Here is a 23,632-nt window from a genome sequence, read left to right on the forward strand (position 1 = left end):
TGAAACAGAAGAGCTTGCTGATTTGCTCGATTACCACTTTTTGTTGGTTTGAAATAAGAATATATTCGTTAAATACAGATTATGAATTGAAATAAAAAATACTTGTAATAGCCTAATTTGTAAAGTATTTTTATATAATTCAGATTGACTTTTGTGGTGAAAAATCTCACGATTAAAGATTGGTCTAGGCTGAAATGTCTAAAAATGTGTAAATTGTTAGCTTTTTCGTTTAACATATATATAACTGTACAATTTTTTTTCATTTGCAATCAGTTGCTAGTCTAACAACAACAACAACAATAATGATAAATATTTAAAGTGTTTCTAGCCCAGAAAATCACAAAAACCTATTGTTAGTGGATTATTTCCATTGGGGTCCACTGAGTCTGAGTGAAGCTAGCTTTCTCACATTTACGTTTAGTTTTAGCAGGCTTCTAGAAAACTAATCAAGACCAACCTTAGAACTAGCTAAGGTTACAGATCAGATGAATTATTTTTTTTCCTTTTAAAATTAAATTTTAGAAGTATAATATCGTTTGTTCTTTGTTTATTAGCGTCTATTTTACATTTCTAATAGTTGTCAACCATTTTTTTTTGTGAAAACGAAAATGAAATGTATGGTGTAGAAAAGCTCAAAATTTTAGTAGTAAAAAAAGTGGCAGCTACTAATACGATAGAACGCTCGATAAGGGATACATGCAAACAGGAAAAGTAATTTTTAGGCAAAACTTTGTGTCAGAATGTTGTACAAGAGTGTTCCTGTACTGGTAAATTGTGAGCTAGCTATCCGGGGTTTTGTGGACCTTGCCGTCTGTTTAGGCTGCCCAGGGTAGCAACCAAAGGCGAAATAGTAGTCTATGGTCATCCTTCTTTAGTTTAAAAAAAAAAATGTTAAATTTTCTTTTATTGGGCAACTAAAACAAGATAATAGAGAGTGAGGTCAATATCGATGACGTCATAATCTTATGCCGTAGGCGCTTTTTAAAAAAAATTTTTGGCACATGCGCACACTTTTTTCCTTAAAATCGCGGTTTTGAACAACCGTGTATGGTAAAAATCCTTTTCTACCTATGGCTCAAAATAAAATACTTTTTATCATTAACATTTGTTTACATTTTTCTTCCAGGGCCTCGCTTCAATATTTTTTCACGACTATTTTCTTTGGTGTAATTTTCCGAGCAAATTGCAAAATCGTTTTAACGAGTCTAAATTAATTATGCTAACACGTGCAGTTAATTATTACAACATATTAAGTTTTGCGAACATTTATCAACCCTGATTGGGCGAAATAACAATCGAAAGATTTTCTTTGACATGACTGGATCAGAGGAAACAATCCAGTTTTGGGAACTTTAAATTTTCATGAATGCACCACCTGCTTCAGGGACGCGCCTACTACAATTGCTTGAATAGCCGTTGTGTCTCTTTCTCTTCTAATAATATCTCTATGGCTCAACTATAGTACGGCAATTTTTTGCAGGAAACTAACTGAGCATAAAAATAACTGATTTTGGCCTTTTAGCGTTAATTTTATGCCGCGTTCATTTTTGGGGCGCGTAAATTTAGTGATACATTGATTTTCTGCCTCTAGTAATTTCATGACCGTTAATTTTGTGAAAAAAAGCTATAAAAATTGTAAAAAATAAGGGACATGTGGTAAAGGGTCACTTTGTTTTTTTACAAGAGATTGTACTTGCTATTGGTTGGCTGATCCCTGATGACCTTATAATAAACTTTGACCAAACTCGTTCGTAATTTGTTCCCACAGATAACATTACCATGGCTGTCAAAGGTAGCAAACACATCCTGAGAATAGGCACAAGTGACAAAGAAGGGATTACTGTAACTCTATCAGATCTACAGGGGAAAACAAAGAAATCACTTCCATCTGTTGGATTCTCATTGTCATATAACGAAAGTCACTGGAGCAACAAAAAAAATCGCTTAAGTAACTAAGAGAAGTAATCAATCCAGTCAAGGAAGAAATGGGATTAACAATGGCTCAAAACGCCCTATTAATTTGGGATGGCTTCAGAGGTCAGCAATCACAGTTGATAACAGATGCCCTTGACCATTACAATATTGTAACAGTTATGGTGCCAAAGAATCTAACCCATCTGCTTCAAGCTCTTGATCTGACAACCAATGGTTTGTTCAAAAAGATGAAAACAGCTATCTTCAGATTATTTCACCAACACAATAACAAAAGAGCTCCAAACCAATCCTGAGAAAGATGTGACAACCATTAAAGTGGATCTCCGTTTTTTCTACTCTCAACTAATATCAATGGCTGGAAAGCAGTTTACATGATAAAAGCTGTCGCAGATGCAAGAAACGGCCATGTAGATGATTTGATAATAAACTGCTGTGTTAATATCACGTAAAAAGGTATATAGGACATCTCTGTTCATGTCTGTCAGTTTTTTATGGGTTTACATTACAGCATATAACAAAATATTAGGGCTCCTGTAAAGGAAACAAAATTGTTTTGAGGTTTTTTGCAAAAAATTCATGATATATAGAAAAAGAAATTCTCTTTTGAATGACAAATTTGATGCCATGAAAATATTTGAATCATCCTTTTTTCTAGAAAAAGCTTTTTCGGAGGTGTTATATCCTTCGCGCCTTCGAGGAAATATGTGCAAAATGAGTTTAGCATATTTTTTGTAAACATTTTGCATGATATGGAACTCCCATATAAAAATATGCATAATATTTTTTAGATAGTTTACTTTCACCATCGATTATATATATAAATGTTGTCATATATAAACTCATTATAAAAATCAAAGTTAAGGAGTATGCATATGAGCTGTCTCTTGTAACCCTGACTTCTGTCTATTAATAATTCTGAACGCATGCATGCATATTCAGCATAAAGAAAAAGTTCCCACTTCTATCATCTTTCTGCATACTCAGTTTACACATTTTCATAACACCTAAAGAAAATCTTTAAAATCAAATATCTCGTTAGTAAATTTTCGCATACATGCCTTTACGTTTGTGGTCTCTTTTTCCAAAAGCTTCCTATTGGCTCATTGAAATTTTCGGTAATGAAAGACTGAATAAATTTTGCACAAAAGGTTCCCGGTTTTTTTTATATAAATTACTGATTAGCAACTATGACGACAGAAAGAAAAAAATATGCATTTTTTGAACGATTATATATAATTACAAATAATTTCATACTAACGTTGTTAGAAAAAAAACAAAAAACGGGAACCTTTCTGAATTTAATTTATGCTGAATGTAATGGTGCGAAAACGAGAAGTCTTCGACCACGCGTTTGAAAAAAGTGTTTATTTGTGGTGTGCGTTTATTTCATTATATTTTCTTTTTGGAAAATTACCATCTCACGAAAATAAAACCACGAAATAAGTCTTTCATCAAGCATTCAGAAATAAAAAAAAAAATAAGAAAAAATATAAAGTATTGGTAAATTATAATGGTTTTTCTGAGACTACTCATCCAGTGAGTTTTTCCTTTACAGTAACCTTAAAGCAATAAAAGAATAAAAAAATTATTTCTGGGGACCGCGGATCGAATCTCGCCCACTGCCAGGCAGCATGTTAGTGATGAACAATATAGTTCTTCTTCAATATGACTTACACGCAATATACTCGCCCGTCATGATCAGAGGTCTGATAGGGGTGAAGCATTCTCTATTGAGAATGAAATACGATAAATTATCCGAGTTAATCACTAACATATTGCTGCACGTGTAGTGGGTTCGTCTGCGGCTCCCAGTTCTGGGGACCGTGGATCGAATCTCGCTCACTACCAGGCAGTATGTTACTGATGAAATAGTTCTTCTTCAATATAAAAACTTATGTTTTCTGTGTTCTTTAAACTTCATAATTTGAATTTCTTTTCTAAACGATTATCGATAATTGTATACTTTGTGATAAATTTTTGCAGTGAATTAAATTTTGCGGTTGAGCTCATTCGCAAAAATTGAGTATTTTGAGGGGACTTATTTTTGCAGATGGGTCATTCTATAAATTTTGCGGGGACTTATTTTTTGAAACTGGCAAAATTAGCTCTTGGTTAAGTTTCGTGACAAACACCAAATCTATTTTCGAAAAATCCCTCCCGAAATGGAATTTACAAAAGTAGATACTTTTTCTTGTAATCGATGACTAGAGGTAGTTTATTTTAAAAGATAGAAAAGATTATATTTCATAATTTTTACTCGTTTTTTTTTTTTTTTATGGGAAAACGAGGTGACAAAGGAAGCAAGGGAAAGCATGAACGGCTTGTAGAAGTGTAGATTTCAACTATGATAATTTTTCAGAAATTTTCTTATAAAAATTTCCCGGATTAGACAATTATTCAAAAATTCTGCAGGGACAAATTTTCGCGAATGGCTACTTTCCAGATTTTTGCGGGGACTTAATTTATCCCAATAAAGTACATAACGTGTAACTACAATATTTCGTAGCTTTTGTAAACTGGTAAGAAAGGCAAAGGGCCACAAAACAAAATTTTGACAAAAAATCGAGAAGAAAGATTTCCATTAACCAACTTTGTTATATTTTCGTTTTCCCAAGAGTGTTCGTAATTGTAGTTCACTAATAGGAATAAAAAATTTGCAATCGACTATTATAATACGAAGAGTGTGGGTATCTGTCTGTGCCAGGCAAAGTGGATGTGTTCATTTCCCTTTAAAGTACACCAAAAAGAGTATATCTCTTTTGCTAAAAAAAGCTGTTAGTCTCTGTTTGTTTAAATTTCAAATCATGTGATCAAAATAAAACAACTTTATTTCCTGAGAAAAATCATGTGATCGAAATAAAGAAATTGCATTTGCCGAAAAATTTAAGTTTCCCTTGACGATCAAATCAGCCGTAAAAATGTTTTTAGGATATAGGAAAGGGGAATGTAGTGAAGTAGGTTACTTTTACAACATTCAGTTGCAAAGTTTTAAAAGAAAGTAGAAGTGGAGTTGGTAGAGGGCGTGTATAGTTGATAAAGAGAAAAAGAAGTTATTTTAGCTAGGTAGCTATATATATATATATATATTCAAAACAGTTGTCAGTAATTGTATATAACCTACTTTCTTTCTACATACGACCAAGCAGTATATCTAGAATATTTTTATCTTTTTTGTCAAGAATAAAAGACAACAGACCAACAACAGAGATTTTTTTTGTCGAGAATAAGATGACAACCTAGCTACAACAAAGAAATTTAAGTTTATCTTCGTGAATCTTTTAGGATAACAATTTTTTTGCATTCAGCCTCCATGCTTCCTATGAACTTTTTGTGAAGCCTAGCTAGGCACCATTCATCATGTATATATTAAAGGTCTGAGAAGAAAAAAAAGGAGACTGAATTTTGAATAAGTTTTCCAAATGTGCACTACTAATCTAATAGCTGGCTATGGCGAAGTTTATAGCGTTGTAATGAAAGTTTAAGTGACTTAACAGTAACAACCCTGTACCTGGTTTTAGATTTTTTAATAATGGAGGCATGTTTGTGTTGGAACGCTTAATAAAAAAATCAAAGGTTAGTAGGTCTCGTTATAAGCCCGAGACCAGATATTCCTCAACATATTGAACTGTCACAGTTAAATGTTATACCACGTACATCAATTTTTGATGTCTTTAGCTAGGCATAGACATGCACAATGTGTCGCGTCTTTGCATCGTTCTGAAACTGTTGATCAAGTTAACAATAGGCAGCAGAGTGACACTGTTAGGAAAGCAGCAAGTCGTAGTGCTGAATGTAATAAGCAGACTACCAATAGATGTGTATGCGATGCTGAAAGACATACTATGCAGAATGATCAGGCTGTCAGTAGAAGTGTAGGCGATGCTGTGAGATGTTGCACGACAAAGGCAAAATTTTGAGCAGGTTGCAAATAGCAGACAAGCAAATGCACAACAAGATATTGCTGTTTGCGCTTTTCAGAAATGCCCCATATTATAATGTTGCACGTCAACATGTATTGTCTAACGTTTATTATTTCGGTGTTATGGACAAAAATTGTGAGTATTGTCAAGCCGTAAAGTTTGGAAATGAAAAGAATTTCAAATTTTGCCATAATACCAAAGTTGCACTTGATAATTTGTTTCCTTATCCAGAGCAGCTAAGGGAACTGTTAACAAATAATGATACTGCAGAAGCACTAAATTTCAAGCCAAATTTCAAATTTTTCGCAACGGATAAACAAATTTCTGAATAAAAATTTGTGTATGGACTTCATTGCTTATGTTATCAAAATTCAAATGAGTGGATTTGTCCACACTACTTATCGACTAGTTACATACAAATACAATGCAAGGCTAATTTTCACTAAGGTATTACTTTTTTTCTATCTACTATACAAAAGTATGTTTACTTTTCAGAGTTAGCATTACCACCTATATGATATGTTAGTTTATGGCATCAATTTTTTAATATTTTACCTAATAAGGAAAAAGCCATAATGGCAGAATGAAGGCGTCAGACACGCAATTAATCCGAAAATTCCTATTCTAAAAATGTTTTTTGCCATCCCTATTTTTTCCCCCCAAAATACGTAGGCAGTATGAAGAAAGGTTTTAAAATTACTTCAACAAAAAAAATATTTTGGTGACAAAAATTGACCGTAATGAATGCACTTATTTTTTATAATTTTTACTACTTTTTACCATAATATAGCATATAAAAAAGCATAACTTTTAAACCATTTATTGTGTTTCTAAATTTTCCAACAACAAATTCCCTTAAAAAAATCCTTTATAACCTTCAAAAGCGCCTACTTTATAAAAGGAATGTCACATAACTACAACAGTTGTAACACCAAACAAACAAATAACATGAATACCTGTCACCGCCAAGTATCAGAGTAAACTTTAGATCCGTGTATTTTCCAAGCTACAAAAACACACCATACCGGAACAGAATAATCATGAAGTAAACACATTTTTCTCTATTAACCGTCCACTCTTTCCGCTTAAAGGGGTAAAACCCCTTAAGCGGAAATATTTTGTTATTTCTTCACCTGTTTTGTTTTAAAGTGTTACCACTTAATTGCCTCGGGCCATAAATCCCAAACGACTTTGTTAAGTGATGAAACTTGGTACAGTTGTAGAATCTAGTCAGTAATTTATTACTAGAACCCATATGTCCCTAGTAAGCCTTTGGTAACCACCTAGTGACCACTCTTAAATTAATGTCAGTTCTTTAAAAATTTACAAAATTTACCCCTATTCAAAAACTGCAATATTTTCCAGAAAATTTTTTTCATCACAAGCTCCAGTAAAAGATCGGAAAAGTTACAAAATTTCAGCACTTAATTCCATTCCCAACAAAAGTTATGGCTAGTCAAGCAAGCTGAACATAAAACCGAGATTAGTTATGAGCAAACTTTTAGTTTGTAGGGAAGTAGTGCATAAATGGTTTGTTTACTTGCATTATTTGCATTAAGCCGCTTTTACACTATCAAAATTTATATAGCATATACATCATTTAATCTTCATACTCATTCTCCTCTTTTAAACGCAATTCGGAGATCAAGTCCCATAAAGACCGCTTAACCCAATACCTTCTTCTTCTTTTTCTTGACTATTTTTTGAGACAGCTGCAATAATTACAGTAGTGATGGCAAGTTTCTTGTTGCTCATGTTTATGAAGAAAAAGAAGTGAAAGTAAAAAAGTAACCTGTATACGTGGGTAGGTTAGGTTTGCTTGGCTGGCAACATACACCAAAGGATACTGAAAATCTACAATATTTTAACCCTTTTTGTCACACCACCACTACCACTACCCTCTTTACAACTGTTGTAACAACGATTTTGTGAAACTACCAGTTAAAATCTTAAAAAGTCGACATTATGTTCATACATTCTTCAAACTTGCATGTAAACGACCAGCATTCCCAAATTTGCTCATAACTAATCTCGTTTTCATTTTCATGTTATTCTGCATTTTCACAGGCGTACTTTGTGGTACGGAAATTGATATGAAAACAAAGCAAGGGTGTTGGCCACCAAGTGGAAATAACATTTAATAAAAGTGGGTTACTTACATCTTTTGTGAATTTCATTGTTTGTATGGCAAGTTCACGAGTGGGAGATAGAATCAATGCTCGAGCACCCTAAATATAGTTAATATAGAACACCAAACCTAAAAAAATTGCGAGTTCTTCTAAGATTTTGCATCAAAAAACATTTTTTAAAGTATAGTATGAATATATGAAATATTCACTAAAAAAGTGAAATGGAAACAAGTTGAACAAGAGTTAAGTGTGATGATACAACTGTCAAAAACACATTTGGGAAAACTTCGATACACAGCTCTATAAAATATTTCTAAAAAATGTAGAAATAAGTCCCTCGTTCTCTAACATTCTTTCTAAATTCTCTTCTTTTCTGTGTACCTTGCAAGCTTTAAAGGGATTCGAGGTACTTTTACAAGTTGGACTCACCTGAAAAATTTGCATGAGAAATTCTAAATGATATATTCACTTTTTGGTAAACCTTAATATAACTCCAGTATTTTTTTTTTCGCACAAACGCCATCTTGGCTATCTGCGACTTTCCTCTTCGCTTGAGATTCACCTTGTGAAATTTATTGAACGTTTAACATGCCACATATATCAAAATGGTTGGTTGGGGAAGGGGGGCAGAATCAGTCCCGTTTAAAGCTTGATTAGGGTTAAGGGCTTAATTCGAGACAGTATTCAGCATTTGACAATGTAAAAAACACAAAATTTTTAAATATAATACTGTAAAGTAATTATTTGCTGTGATAAAATTGCAAATGAGAAGACCCTAGGACTTTGTGCGATTTGGCTGGCTTCTATGGCAATGCACAAACAAACACTTAGCGACAAATAAATCAACATTTTTTTGTGCTACAACTACATCATTGAATTTCTATTTATTAACACCCCTCCCAGTTAGCAGTTTTTGTCAAAATACCAACCCACCCCCTGTTTATTAGCAACCCCTCCCGTTTAAGGATTTTGAAAGAAAAATATCACTTTCTGCAGGTGAAATAAAATAGAACAACGTCTATACAACAGTGTTAACACAGTGCTGATATTATCTTTCAACATTAACATCCATAAGTATGATCACAAACAAACACAAAGAAACTGTTTGTTCTTTTGATTATTATTGCAATGCAAGGGTATCATATTCAAACCATTTTGAATATTTGCCACTTGAGAAAATTGTTCGAAATTAGCGTAAGAAAAACAAATCTAACCCCTCCCCCCTCATTTTAGGGATTTCTACAAAAATCCACCTCGTCTTATTTATTAACACCCCCCCGTTTATAATCTTTTCTAAAAATATTACCCCCCCCCCCCTACAACTAGCTGCCGAAGCGTAAGAGGTAGCTTAAACATTTTTTTTGTGTTTTGTTGAGTTTAAAAATTACCTCAGCTAAATTTTGCTGCATGATATAGAAACTGCCACAGTATTTTAAAAGTGCGAAAATTGGGCAGCAGTTATTTGTTGACGCTAAAAATGTTGAATTATGGGGGTTTCGATGGACATTAATGTATGATGTATGCTTTTGAAAGGTCCTATTATAAAGGAGCAGATCAGTTCAGAACCAAAACACCTGGGTACAAGGTTAGCATACTCTAAATCTGAAACTGGTTACCCAACATTTTTTGTATCTAAAAGTTTATTAGGACGAAACCAGCAGCGTAGATGTTTGCGCTACATATTGGAAATATATCATAAGAAAACAAACTATAATTAGACAGAAATTTCTGTCTTTTCCTGTATTGCGGGAGGAATTAAATCACTGTTTTTTTTTATTGAGTTTTTAATATTTTTTAATATATATATATATATATATATATATATATATATATATATATATATATATATATATATATATATATATATATATATATATATATATATATATATATATATATATATATATATATATATATATATATATATATATATATATATATATATATATATATATATATATATATATATATATATATATATATATATATATATATATATATATATATATATACCATATATTTAACTTGTAATAACAAATTAGAGTGCTCGATGTAAAATCATACAGAGCCTTAATAATATTGGTAAGGTTAAAAAGTAAATACGACTTGTATACAACTTAAAGTTTCACGCATCATGCGATCATCAGGTATACATATAAAGTATAAAAAACTTTTACAAACGTTTTATATAAACTGCTAGTAATCACTTTAAATATACCATATCAAGATAATTATCTTAACCATTGTAATTCAATAAAAACTTTCTTTCGTGCAAACACTTAGACAGCAATTCAGATCTTTTATTTAAAAGGTGTGGGTGCTTTGACGTCAATATTTCAAACTTTTCGACCAAGCATAGGGCGCACCGCTTTGTGATGTTGGTGTAGGGGGCCACCCTTTTTTTTACAGACCACTTCAGGGTGTATGGTGCTTTTTCGTCCTTGAGCTCCCAAATGTACTTGGCAAGTGTCGTTTTCGCAAGGTGTCTGTGCTGAAAGGATGATTTGTGGACGCCATAACGCAACTTAAACTTTCCACTGGCTAGGCCAATGTACAGTTTGGTTGGTTTTTCTGGGCTCGCTACTTCGCAATTATAAACCACGTCTTCGACTTTGCAGTTTCCTGGCAAAGGACAGTTTGGTTTGTTGCTCCTCTGGCAGTTGCAGCCTGCCTCCTTAGGTTTTGTTTTGCCGACGTTTGCATTGTGGCTTTTGACGATTCGCTCGAAGTTTCGCGTGCAGGAATAGCTCACTTTCACATTGTTCCTGTTCAGGATCTTGTGCAGAGCGCTGTTTTTTCCGAAGTGTTTGTCGATGAGCTTCAGGAACACTTGGGCGACTTTCGTTTCAACGTTCTTGTTATATGGTGGGTTGAACCATATGATGTTTCTCGAACGGTTTCGGCTAGCTTTTGGCACGTTCTTCTTGTACGCTAGTTTGTCGGTGTACCCGCTTTGCTTTAGCGCATCTTCGTATTCAGGTTTGGTTTCGTTGAACACGGTTTCGTTGGAGGAGTTCTGCGCAAGACGCTCGGCTATCGATTGTGGCAGTTGCTTTAGGATGTTGGGTGGGTGGTTCGACGACGTGTGCACGTAAAGGATTTTGTCGTTGGGCTTCTTGTATGGCCGAAACACTTTCTCGGTGAGGTTGAGTGTAACGTCCAAGAAGTCAACTTCCTTTAGGTTTGCTTCAATTTCGATACTGAAACCGAAACTCTTGAAGGTTTTCACGATCTCCTTTCGCATTCGGTCTGTTCTTTGAGCATTGAAACCGCGAAGCACAATCAGCCCATCGTCTCGGTACAGCCCAGCGTTCTCTTTCGGAAGTATCGTCGTTAGTTTTGACAATATGAAGGTTCCGACTAACTCACATATTTCGGCGCCGTCGAAACTTCCCATCGTGACGTCGAACAAACTTTCAGTTGCTTTTTTACGCCATGCTTCTCCGCTGTTGAAAAGGAGGGATTTGCGGCAGTGCTTTATTACACGCACCTCTTCATCGCTGATGGTTGTTTTTTGCTTTGCGAACTCGATTGCTTTGTCCAAGGTGTCGCTCGTAATGGAAGGATAGAATTCCTTTATGTCCAGCTGGACAAAAGTACATTCTTCCTTTTTCTCGATCGCCTCGAACCAACTCAATACCTGCTTGGTGTTCTTCCATTGCTGGACGCTCAGCTGTTCAACAAGCTCTTTGTTAATGCGCTCGAGGATCGCTTTGCTAATCTTTCCAAGTTCGCTTTTTGCAGGGTTTATAAGGCGGCACGCTGGGTTCGAACGAAAGTTTTCTTTGTGATCCTTCAACGTGACGTACGCTTCAGAATGCGCGATTCGGTCGATTCGGTCATCAAGCTTGCGCTGCGCTGCGATTTGGCTTGCTTCAGCGTTGATTGTCTGCTCGATTCTCCCGTGCGCTTTGCGATATGTCTTTGTGACATTTTCGCTAAGAATCTTTTTGTGTTCGTCAGGTGTCAACTCGTATAGATTATTCGTCTTGTCAGCAAAAACAAATATATTCGGAGATTTTTGGATCTCTTCAATATCTGCTTTTAGTTTCGTCTGAAACTCGTCGTTGGTTTCTTTGAACAAGATTTTGTTCACTATCTCGAACGCTTCCCTCTCGAACTCGTCTAAGGCATCGTTTTGCGGTGGTGGGTTGCGTGATTTGAAGCCAAAGGTTTCACGGTTTTGTGTGTCATTTTCGTCTACATTGACACACTTCTTTCTCAATGTAGACGAAAATGACACACAAAACCGTGAAACCTTTGGCTTCAAATCACGCAACCCACCACCGCAAAACGATGCCTTAGACGAGTTCGAGAGGGAAGCGTTCGAGATAGTGAACAAAATCTTGTTCAAAGAAACCAACGACGAGTTTCAGACGAAACTAAAAGCAGATATTGAAGAGATCCAAAAATCTCCGAATATATTTGTTTTTGCTGACAAGACGAATAATCTATACGAGTTGACACCTGACGAACACAAAAAGATTCTTAGCGAAAATGTCACAAAGACATATCGCAAAGCGCACGGGAGAATCGAGCAGACAATCAACGCTGAAGCAAGCCAAATCGCAGCGCAGCGCAAGCTTGATGACCGAATCGACCGAATCGCGCATTCTGAAGCGTACGTCACGTTGAAGGATCACAAAGAAAACTTTCGTTCGAACCCAGCGTGCCGCCTTATAAACCCTGCAAAAAGCGAACTTGGAAAGATTAGCAAAGCGATCCTCGAGCGCATTAACAAAGAGCTTGTTGAACAGCTGAGCGTCCAGCAATGGAAGAACACCAAGCAGGTATTGAGTTGGTTCGAGGCGATCGAGAAAAAGGAAGAATGTACTTTTGTCCAGCTGGACATAAAGGAATTCTATCCTTCCATTACGAGCGACACCTTGGACAAAGCAATCGAGTTCGCAAAGCAAAAAACAACCATCAGCGATGAAGAGGTGCGTGTAATAAAGCACTGCCGCAAATCCCTCCTTTTCAACAGCGGAGAAGCATGGCGTAAAAAAGCAACTGAAAGTTTGTTCGACGTCACGATGGGAAGTTTCGACGGCGCCGAAATATGTGAGTTAGTCGGAACCTTCATATTGTCAAAACTAACGACGATACTTCCGAAAGAGAACGCTGGGCTGTACCGAGACGATGGGCTGATTGTGCTTCGCGGTTTCAATGCTCAAAGAACAGACCGAATGCGAAAGGAGATCGTGAAAACCTTCAAGAGTTTCGGTTTCAGTATCGAAATTGAAGCAAACCTAAAGGAAGTTGACTTCTTGGACGTTACACTCAACCTCACCGAGAAAGTGTTTCGGCCATACAAGAAGCCCAACGACAAAATCCTTTACGTGCACACGTCGTCGAACCACCCACCCAACATCCTAAAGCAACTGCCACAATCGATAGCCGAGCGTCTTGCGCAGAACTCCTCCAACGAAACCGTGTTCAACGAAACCAAACCTGAATACGAAGATGCGCTAAAGCAAAGCGGGTACACCGACAAACTAGCGTACAAGAAGAACGTGCCAAAAGCTAGCCGAAACCGTTCGAGAAACATCATATGGTTCAACCCACCATATAACAAGAACGTTGAAACGAAAGTCGCCCAAGTGTTCCTGAAGCTCATCGACAAACACTTCGGAAAAAACAGCGCTCTGCACAAGATCCTGAACAGGAACAATGTGAAAGTGAGCTATTCCTGCACGCGAAACTTCGAGCGAATCGTCAAAAGCCACAATGCAAACGTCGGCAAAACAAAACCTAAGGAGGCAGGCTGCAACTGCCAGAGGAGCAACAAACCAAACTGTCCTTTGCCAGGAAACTGCAAAGTCGAAGACGTGGTTTATAATTGCGAAGTAGCGAGCCCAGAAAAACCAACCAAACTGTACATTGGCCTAGCCAGTGGAAAGTTTAAGTTGCGTTATGGCGTCCACAAATCATCCTTTCAGCACAGACACCTTGCGAAAACGACACTTGCCAAGTACATTTGGGAGCTCAAGGACGAAAAAGCACCATACACCCTGAAGTGGTCTGTAAAAAAAAGGGTGGCCCCCTACACCAACATCACAAAGCGGTGCGCCCTATGCTTGGTCGAAAAGTTTGAAATATTGACGTCAAAGCACCCACACCTTTTAAATAAAAGATCTGAATTGCTGTCTAAGTGTTTGCACGAAAGAAAGTTTTTATTGAATTACAATGGTTAAGATAATTATCTTGATATGGTATATTTAAAGTGATTACTAGCAGTTTATATAAAACGTTTGTAAAAGTTTTTTATACTTTATATGTATACCTGATGATCGCATGATGCGTGAAACTTTAAGTTGTATACAAGTCGTATTTACTTTTTAACCTTACCAATATTATATATATATATATATATATATATATATATATATATATATATATATATATATCCACCTACTGAGTAACTTAGGCAACCTCGTACCTGAGGATTGTTGGGAACAGGGTTAATAATACTGATTTGAGCATCAAAGGCAGCCCAGGTCGACAGGTTATAGATCAGTAATTTTTACAACCTGTTTAATGAAATAAATTCTTTTCAATTTGCATGAAAAAAATCATGCACACACCTGCTGCTAATATATATTTTTTTCTTTTTTCTTGCTCAACGCTGCTAGTATATCATGTTGAATTATTAAAAAAAAAATCATTTGTACACTAATCGATTTGGAAAGTATGTTAAATTTTTTGAAATATGTTGCGAAAGGTAAATTAATTGTTTTTGGCTATGAAAGTCATTAATTATAGCGAATGAAAGCCATTAATTTGAGCAGTACATAAATGACTTACAGGGTCGTGTGCCACAAAAAAAACTGGAGCTAGTCTGAAATTTTTAAGGAACAAGAAGATCGAGGTGGCAAGAAAAACAAATACTTAAAAAACGATATCCGAGATTACATGAACTTTTAACAAAAAGTGAATATGTCATTTAAAATTTCTTATGAAAATCTTTCAGGTAAGTCCAACTTGTAAAAGTACCTTGGGATCCCTTTAACACAATAGTGTTTTTCTGCACATACCTTCGTCGAATGAGCTTGCAGTTTTTCAAACATTGGGACCAGAAATGCAGCGGTTTTGCCAGAACCTATGCGATAAAAAAATTTAAATGCTCAGATGACATTTTTATAACAGCAAGAAACCGCGGTCGGTTTGAAGTCACACATAACGAAAAAACATTTTAGTCTACGCGTTCCTGCAAAGAATATGTCAATATAATACTGATCTAGATATTAATAAAAAAATAATAAGCTACGTTTCCATCCAGTTGCATCACGTGCATGTTCCTTAATTTTGTATTTGAGGAGGGCAGGATAAAATTTAAACCAAGTTGTTAATAAAACTAATTAGAACATGGTGTGTCAAAAGGAAAAAACACTTGCCAAAAAAAAATGCAGCCTTTGACGTGTTAAAATTAAGATTTTTGAAAATGTAGGTCGTCAAACTTTCTGCATGCTTTAAAATTTTTCCAAACATTCTGATCATTCCAGACAAAAGCTTCTTTTCAAAAACGGATTTCCTAAGCAATATTTTTCCTCTGCGCATGAGAACTTAGAAAACAAAACCGAATATGAGTTTTGCTTTTGTGAGAAAAATTAAAATAAAAAGTGTAAATGTTATATATTTCAAGAACTTTATATGTTAATGCAATATTGTCCAGATAAATTATACGACATAAATTCTACACATAATGAAAATTGTTTGTTTGTTTTGTTAAAAAGAAAGAAAAATTTCCCTGCATAAAGTCCCCAAATTCTGGCTAGCTATGAGGACCTCTACAAACAGAAAGAAATATTACGTATTGTGACAATAAAAACACTTTAAACATAGCGTCCTTTCAAACCATCCTTAAATTGTTGATTTTAAAATTATGTGTTTAATTCACTTCATTTTTGCTTGAAAAATTTCAGCAACAGCTTTTTTCTTTAACCTAGCTAAGGGCCATGCTTCAGTAAAAACAGCTAAAGATAAAGGTCTTGTTCCTTAACTTAATACCAGGAAAGCACAACTTCAGCCTTCTGTTTACGTGAGAAAATAGTAGAGATTTTTTTTATCTATTGAAATAAGCTATAACAATGACTCGAATCCAGTGCGTTAAAACTTTCCTGAAGACCGCCACCGTGACGAAAGGGTAAACCAACATATCACGCTACTCCGTATGTGTGATTTAACTACACTTCAACAAATTTGTACCTGTTCTTGCCATAGCAACCACATCTTTCCCATCCATTATGAGAGGGACTGTCTATAAAAAAAGTAAGTGTATACCTGGTTTTAAATCTTGGAGCACATGCAATCCTTTTAAAATAGACAGTGATAACAAAACATAAAAATACCTTTCGTTGAATGGGTGTTGGTACTTTATAGCCCTTACGAATAACACCTTTGAAAATTTGGTGTGACAAGCCTAAAAATATTTAGTAGTTAAACTCAAACAAAGAAACAAACAAACAAAAAAAAAAACAAAAAAAAATTGGGTGAGCAACAAAATAATATAATGTAGAGTTTTTACCCATTGCTTGAAAACCACCAGATTTTTGTTGCTTTTTATTTTGTTTTTTTACCATCTCTCTTGTATTCAGTTCATGGCCTGCACTTTTTTCATCGAAAGCCTGAAGCAACCAAACAAGTATTAACAGTGATCATGCAAAAAAAGATTTACCACTAGTGTATTTTGTAATTACAATAAACTGTTCAGTGTTGCTCAAACAACAAGATAACATGGATGCTACTAAATCTTTTTTCACTTATATTTCAAGAAAGGTAAATAGCAATCACTACTAATTTCGGTATAATAGTGAAAATAAATTACCCTAGATGTGGTGGTAGTGAATAACTTATCTCCATATTTTGTGGGGTATTTAAAAAAATGTTTTGTAATTACCATGACAACATATAACATTACCTCAATTTGAATCTTACTGTTTGCATTTTCAACCGTGATTTCAAAATCGCTTTCATGAGATTGATCTTCTTTCTTTTTTAATTGTTTCTTCATTGCCATTTTACTTTTACCTATGACTAGTCTTTCTCCGAATTTTTTCTTCTGTTTAAGCACTTTTTGCTTTCCAGAGCGTTGTTTTAGTTTTGCCATTTTTTTTAATCTTTACCAGAAAAAAAAGGAAAAAACGAATTATTACAAACAAACACAAAAAACAGGATGAGAAAAAAATCCCTGATGCAATACTATATACTAAAATCAGACATGATCTGTATAAACTTTTAAAAGAATAGAAAAAACTGTGTTGACCTTCTCGAGGAGTTCCTGCCTTTTTGCTGCAATTATGTATACCTGACAAATTTTTAGCATGGCAAATATGGCAGTTTTATTATATGAGAAATTCAACGAAAACACATTTCAAGGGATAGATTCTAACAAACAAAACTTCGTAATAATTTTTATGTTCAAAATTCTGCATAGAAAAATACAATGCATGTAAAAATATGCACTCCAAAGAATTTATCCTTGTTGTACCACTGGTATGCTGGAAATGAAAATTAAATCATATTTAGTTCGACTGGTTAAGTGATGGAAGACAACTTCATTGATTCCAACGTGTAATCCACAAACATTGATTGCTACAAAAACGAGAAACTACTTTTATTTTACTTATCAACGTGGCATAAAAATCTGGATATTACGTTGTCTCTCTTACCTGCAAGAGTTGATTCACACGTTTGCAGTGTCGTTCTAAATATACAATATCATTTGTATTGCTCACTGTATTTTTCCTAAATTCATAACATACACAATTCAGCTATTTATGTTGACACAGGTAATTTATAAGCTGATTTTAACTTGTAAACACAAAAATGAAAACAAAGATCATTTTCAAATGTTGGTGTAAATTATTAAGGTTGTATTAAATTTCTTTTTTCTATTCAACCTTAAAGTACCTGTGTATGGCAGCATAGATTCAATAGTTTCTTTCATGTTTGACAGTTCCAACAATTCATTTGGTGTTTTCAACTTCAGAATATGCATTAACACTAAGAAATAAATATAATTTTTTTAATATTGTATAACACTTTTCATTGACTTCTTTTGATATCCCACAAACCTGTTTGTGAGGCATAACTATGTTTCGCGCTTGTATTCCAATCACAAATAAATGTCAGTAATGTTTCTATATGAAAAGAAAAATAGAAACTTATCGACTGTATCAATTGGAAGAGTCAGGAGAAAAATACAACTTAATCATACCTATTTGATCACCTTGCAAGTTACGTATTACATTTCCTAACAAAACTTCTTTATTTGTTTGATACAACATATCTAAAACAAAAAAAAGTAAATCAGGGAGACAGTTGCTGTATGCCCATGGAAAAACGAATAGACATGCATAAAAAGCAAACAACACAGCCATTTGAAATTTTACAATTCGAATATTAAAATTTTGTGCATCAAAAAAAAAAATGTGTAATTTTGGTATTATCTTATAACAAATTTTCGCGGTTGATAAAGTTTAATTGATTTTGTGAAAATCTGGCCTCTTGCATAAGTTCAGAGTTAGAATTTCTCATTTTAAACATCTAAAGATCACATCTAAATAGTGCGTTTTTTGGAAATAAATTTAGGATTGAAGAATAGCAAGAAAATTTGCTTTGATGCTCCAAATTTTGTGACTCAAGAATTTTATAACTTTTGCAGAGTTGTGGTTAAAATTTTTTTTTTTGAAAATAGGTTGATACCACATGCAGTTCTCCCCCATAAAACTTTACACAATATTAAAAAAAAAAACAGTTTGCAATACAACATTATATATATAAATGGACAATCACCTTTCTGTGTCAAAAATCGAGTAAATTTCCCCCAAAATTGAAAAAAACCATTGTAAATAAGATTTTACAAAATCGGTCCTTTTTTTATTTCAATAGTGAAACCATTGCATTGCACTAAAAACGTCCAAGCTAAATTACGGATCAAATTAAGAAAGTTTCAGAATAGGCAGGTTGATAACGTCATCAAAGAAACTTTAAAAACACAGCATCTCCTAACTGTTTGTAAAAATCTCACAAACCTATACATTATGTTGATTAACCTTTCAAGTCATACATAACACACATAATACAATCCTATATGTCTCAAGACCGTGCAGGAAAAAGGGTCTGGGAAAAAGTTACTGTACACAAAATTTGAAAAACGCAAGCTGTGAAAAGTTGTGTTATTCTTAATGGCATCTTTCATTTTAAGTTATAAATTCGCCATTGATTACGAATTAGTTAACTAAATGAATGAGGGTGAATTAGGGTGACGTTTATGTTTTTTTATTAGCAATTTAAACTATAGAAACGACGATCTTTCCAATGGTGAAAATACTGATATTTATTCTCCAAAAAGAATGTTGACTTTATCCAAATAACCAACTTTTTTTTCTGATCAGTCTTTCACACCTTTAATTTGAATAGGAGTTACGAGAGATGTTTCTAACACTTATGATCCTCTTGAATCTAATTTTTCAAAATATAAAAATCTTTTATATTTCCTTTATGAAAAGAAATGACCATCTGTTTTTTTCAAAAAAACCCCTCAAATCTTTCATTTCTAAAATATGTCAAGTTATCATAAAACGCTGTTCGTGTCTTCAAAAAAACGAAAGGTGAAAAAATTTAAAAAAATTTAATTCTCCAGCAAAAAAGAGACTGATTAGGAATCAAAGTAAACATCTTCTATGCCATCCTGTTATGTTTCCACAAGTCACAGAAGAAGGTTAAATGAAAGTTCCAGTAAAAGCGAAGATTTATTAGAAGTACGGAAGAAATACAATAAACCTTTGACGTCATGCTACTGGATCACATACATGGATTTCATTCAAGAAAAAATCATATGTATGCAAACTATCTGAGTTCATCACTAACATATTGCCGCACGTAGTGTAGTGGGTTCGTCTGCGGCTCCCCGTTCTGGGGACCGCGGATCGAATCCCGCTCACTGCTTGGCAGTATGTTAGTGATGAACAAAGTAGTTCTTCTTCAATATGACTTACACGCATTATACTCGCCCGTCAAAATCAGATGTCTGATCGGGGTGAACCATTCTCTGTTGAGAATGAAATACGGATGTGCTATGATAAATATTCACCTATATGTACTTTTTGTAGTGTTATTATTTCCGTATACCATCTATTACATTTCAAATCTCTTTTACAAAAATACAAAAGCATTACAAGGGAGAGTGCTACTGTGCTGAAGCTAACCTGTTTATCTAAAAGCAACTTTTTTATTGTAAAAAAATTAACGATTCTCTAGATATTACATCTTAAAGACGAAAGTTTGAGTTTAAAAATGGCCTTTTTTGAAAAAATAAAATAAATCAAAAACGGTCTTTGTGGAAAATAATTAAAAAATTGTTTTTACATACATTTATTACGATGCTAAAGAACATTAAATGACAGTTGGAAACGAAGTGGTTTTGTAAATGAAGTCACTTTTTTGAGTGCAGGGTGTGTTTCAAAAATATCTCCGTACTTGCGATTTAAAAACCATGCTCAAAAGGCATACTGTCACCTTAAAGATTTTTCTAAGGCTTCGTGGTTTAAAGGTAGAACGGCTGAATTGGTAGCTAGAGTGTTTTGTAACTGCTGAGATCAATGTTCTACTAGTTAAAACAGCACAGGAGGTAGAAGGTCAATCTATGCAAGAATATCAATCCAAACTTCCACATAGTGAGGTATTACTTTCTAATCCTAATTACTTAACGTCTGGTTCGATTCTATATACACTGCATCACAATCTTTACACGGGATTTCGTAAACAACATTGCTTTGTTCTTCCAGGTTTATTTTGTCTTTTGGTTTAGACAAAGTGCTTCTTAGGGTGTCTTTAGAGTTAAGAATGCATTTGATCTTGTGTTGCCTTAAAACTCGACAAAGGTTCTCGCTGGTACCTGGTACAAAAGGTAGGAATGCTGATGCGATAAATTCCTCTGATGTTTCCTTGTTGTCTCCCTTGCATTTTCTTTTCATTTTATTTTCTACTTGTGTGATGACTTTATGACTGTATCCATTTGCAATTAATGCATTTCTTACAGGTCAAATTTCTACTTTCCTCTCCTGTTTGTCACTGACTACGCTGTTGGCACGATTCAGTAATGAAGATATGACACTTTCTTTGCAAGATTTCTGATGGTTTGATTCGAATTTATGGTACTGGTCAGTGGCGATCGTGTTCAAGCTCAACAGTAAATTTGATTTGTTGATGTAGGCCGTTGATGTGTTCATGGAACTCTTCTAGATGAGATCTTTTGATTATGGCGAATACGTCGTCAAATCTTTTCCAAACCTTTGGACGTCTGTCTGATATGACTAATGCTGTTGTCTTGTGTGCTTGCATGTATATTTCTGCGACTACTGATGATGCAGGGCCTCCCATGGCAACTCCGGTTGTTTGAGTGTAGAAGTTCTTATTAAACAGATACCATGTTTTGGTTAGAACATGTTCAACCAAACGCAGAAAATCCGTTACTGGAATCTTCGTCTTTTCACTGCATGCAGAATCGTTTTCGATAAGGTCTTTAATGATGTTTAAGGTGTCTTTTATGGGAACATTTGTGTAGAGTGATGTGACATCAAATGATACCATGCATTCGTCTGCTATTTTTATTTCTCTGATGTATTCCGAAAATTCTTTTGAGTTTTTGCTGTGGTCACTTGCTGTAAATTTGCTGAGGATAGAAGCAACAAATTTTGATAGGTTGTATAACAGTGTTCCAGTGCAGGAGACTATTGGTCGAATTGGATTTCTCTGTTTATGAATTTTTGATAGTCCGTAAAATCACGGTGGTGGTCCGTCACAAGGTTTCAGTCGGTAATACTGCTTAAATTTGTTCTTTGCGTTGTGCGCGAAAAAGACAAATAGCGAATTGCTTAGCCAATTAGGTTGTTTTATTTTGCGAGAATTGCGCAAAATGTGTTCACTTTCTGTATAAAAATGTGCAATATTATGAAATGGAAAATACAAGTAGAAAAATCAGTTCCTGTCCATTTCGTTCCATGGAAAATTTTCTTAAAGTGGAAAATAGCTGTAAGGTGGCCAGTGAAGTGCGCTATAAAAATACTTCTTGATTGAAAACATACTTTTTGCTAAAAAAAAAATTTGAAATGAACACTTGCATCTTGCTACAGCATGTTTTTAGGTTGGTTTGATGTGAGTCAAACAATATTTTCACTATTATCATAGTTCCTGAGTTTCTGAATTTAGTAGTTTTCAGGGACACCAATAAACAATTTTTGACAGTATATAACTTTTGACAAAGATACTTGGCAAAAAACATTATGACCAATTCTCATGATTGAAATTGTCAGATAGGGTCTAAATAAAAATGTGTGCCATGCTTGATTGGTTAGGGTTCTCACTCTCACTCTTACAAAAAAAATTTAAGGATTTTTAAGGAGATTTTTGTAATTTTTGAGGAGCTTCTGTTAACAAAATTGAAGAGATTTGAGGCAAAAAACTTGCACTTGTACAAATAAAGGAAGACAGACTGGCATCACAGTATTTTCTTACAAAAAATAACTAAGTGTTTGTAGGCCACAACAACCACAAGTTGTGGTGATTCAAAATAAACAATATAAAAACTAGCATATATAAAAAAATAACCAAATGTTAAAATTTTTTGAGATTTGAGAAGAAAACCTAAATATTTAAAAAATTGAGGACATTGAGGAGAATTTAGGAGACCTTTTGAATTTGAGGAGATAAGAAGGCGTGGGAACCCTGTTGGTGCAACCCAATTTCCTATTTTCTTAAATCACTGAAATTTACTCTGTCAATAAAAAACTCACCATGTTGCAGTTCAATTTTTTAACATCAGCATCTTAAGCTGCCAGTGGGTTGATTTTACCTGTCCCTGCCTTCTCAAGTTTTATTATATACTTTTTCTTGAATAAATTATTTAATTTAAGTAAATATTTGATAAATTTTTGAAAATAGGGTCCCCAGAAATATACATATTTGTAGAATTTATTTTTGTACATCTGATTTCAAATGAATATGTTGCTATTGCATTTCATGGAGGAATAAAGTCTCTAATCCTATTGTAGTTAGCAAAAGTTAAAAAAGTTGAGCTAGCTAATAGCTAGCTAAATGTAAGCAAAGTACCAAGCTAAAACACATCAAGATAGCTGTTATGAGCACGTCTGCAGTAGGTTTTTTATCACCTACTACGTGCTAAGCGTATTAACAACCTTGTTTTAGCCAGCTTAGCTAGCCAACACTTACTAAAAGACAGGACTGTTGCTTTTATTATTTCAGCAGTCTACTATTCTTTCTTAATGTACGACGCAGCATCAAGACCAAGTCAGTTATGTTTTAATAAATCTAACAAAGTAACACAAAAACGTTTTCATAAATTTTGCTAGCTTTATAAAGTTTTGCTCACAAAACGGCTCAATCACGGCATTTTATTATTAATCTAAAAGTACTGACTAAGGAAAAAAATCATCATAATTGTAAACGAATTTCAGGACTCAAGTTTGTAAAACTAACCAAATTTGATCTCAGGTTGTCCTTCATTATCCACGCAGTGAAAAATGACTGATCGGATAGTTTTAAAGTTACTTTCAAGTTACAACTGCATTGCAATGGCTTCATTAATTTAAATTAAGATATGGACGTTAAATTTGTGTTATTGCCTTT

At 34.3% G+C, this 23,632-nt stretch overlaps 2 protein-coding genes across 2 annotated transcripts in view; both read right to left on the reverse strand.

Moving 5' to 3' along the window:
• The window catches only part of LOC130647189 (ATP-dependent RNA helicase DDX54-like), a 40,584-nt gene extending 23,317 nt beyond the window's left edge, over nucleotides 1-17,267 (reverse strand). The window contains exons 1-7 of the mRNA XM_057452957.1: nucleotides 16,902-17,267; nucleotides 16,509-16,608; nucleotides 16,333-16,403; nucleotides 16,190-16,241; nucleotides 15,019-15,083; nucleotides 8,015-8,083; nucleotides 6,812-6,861 (exon numbers count right to left, since the gene is read on the reverse strand). Of these exons, the coding sequence (XP_057308940.1) occupies nucleotides 6,812-6,861; nucleotides 8,015-8,083; nucleotides 15,019-15,083; nucleotides 16,190-16,241; nucleotides 16,333-16,403; nucleotides 16,509-16,608; nucleotides 16,902-17,090 (596 nt within the window). The 5' untranslated portion in view covers nucleotides 17,091-17,267. The remainder of the gene's footprint in view (nucleotides 1-6,811; nucleotides 6,862-8,014; nucleotides 8,084-15,018; nucleotides 15,084-16,189; nucleotides 16,242-16,332; nucleotides 16,404-16,508; nucleotides 16,609-16,901) is intronic.
• A 115-nt stretch (nucleotides 17,268-17,382) lies between these two features.
• Nucleotides 17,383-23,632, reverse strand: part of LOC130647190 (transducin beta-like protein 3) — an 86,565-nt gene continuing 80,315 nt past the window's right edge. Inside the window, exons 26-30 of the mRNA XM_057452958.1 lie at nucleotides 18,201-18,272; nucleotides 18,058-18,123; nucleotides 17,894-17,986; nucleotides 17,653-17,687; nucleotides 17,383-17,575 (exon numbers count right to left, since the gene is read on the reverse strand). Of these exons, the coding sequence (XP_057308941.1) occupies nucleotides 17,519-17,575; nucleotides 17,653-17,687; nucleotides 17,894-17,986; nucleotides 18,058-18,123; nucleotides 18,201-18,272 (323 nt within the window). The 3' untranslated portion in view covers nucleotides 17,383-17,518. The remainder of the gene's footprint in view (nucleotides 17,576-17,652; nucleotides 17,688-17,893; nucleotides 17,987-18,057; nucleotides 18,124-18,200; nucleotides 18,273-23,632) is intronic.

This window comes from Hydractinia symbiolongicarpus, chromosome 6 (genome assembly GCF_029227915.1).
Source record: "Hydractinia symbiolongicarpus strain clone_291-10 chromosome 6, HSymV2.1, whole genome shotgun sequence".
Lineage (NCBI taxonomy): Eukaryota > Metazoa > Cnidaria > Hydrozoa > Anthoathecata > Hydractiniidae > Hydractinia > Hydractinia symbiolongicarpus.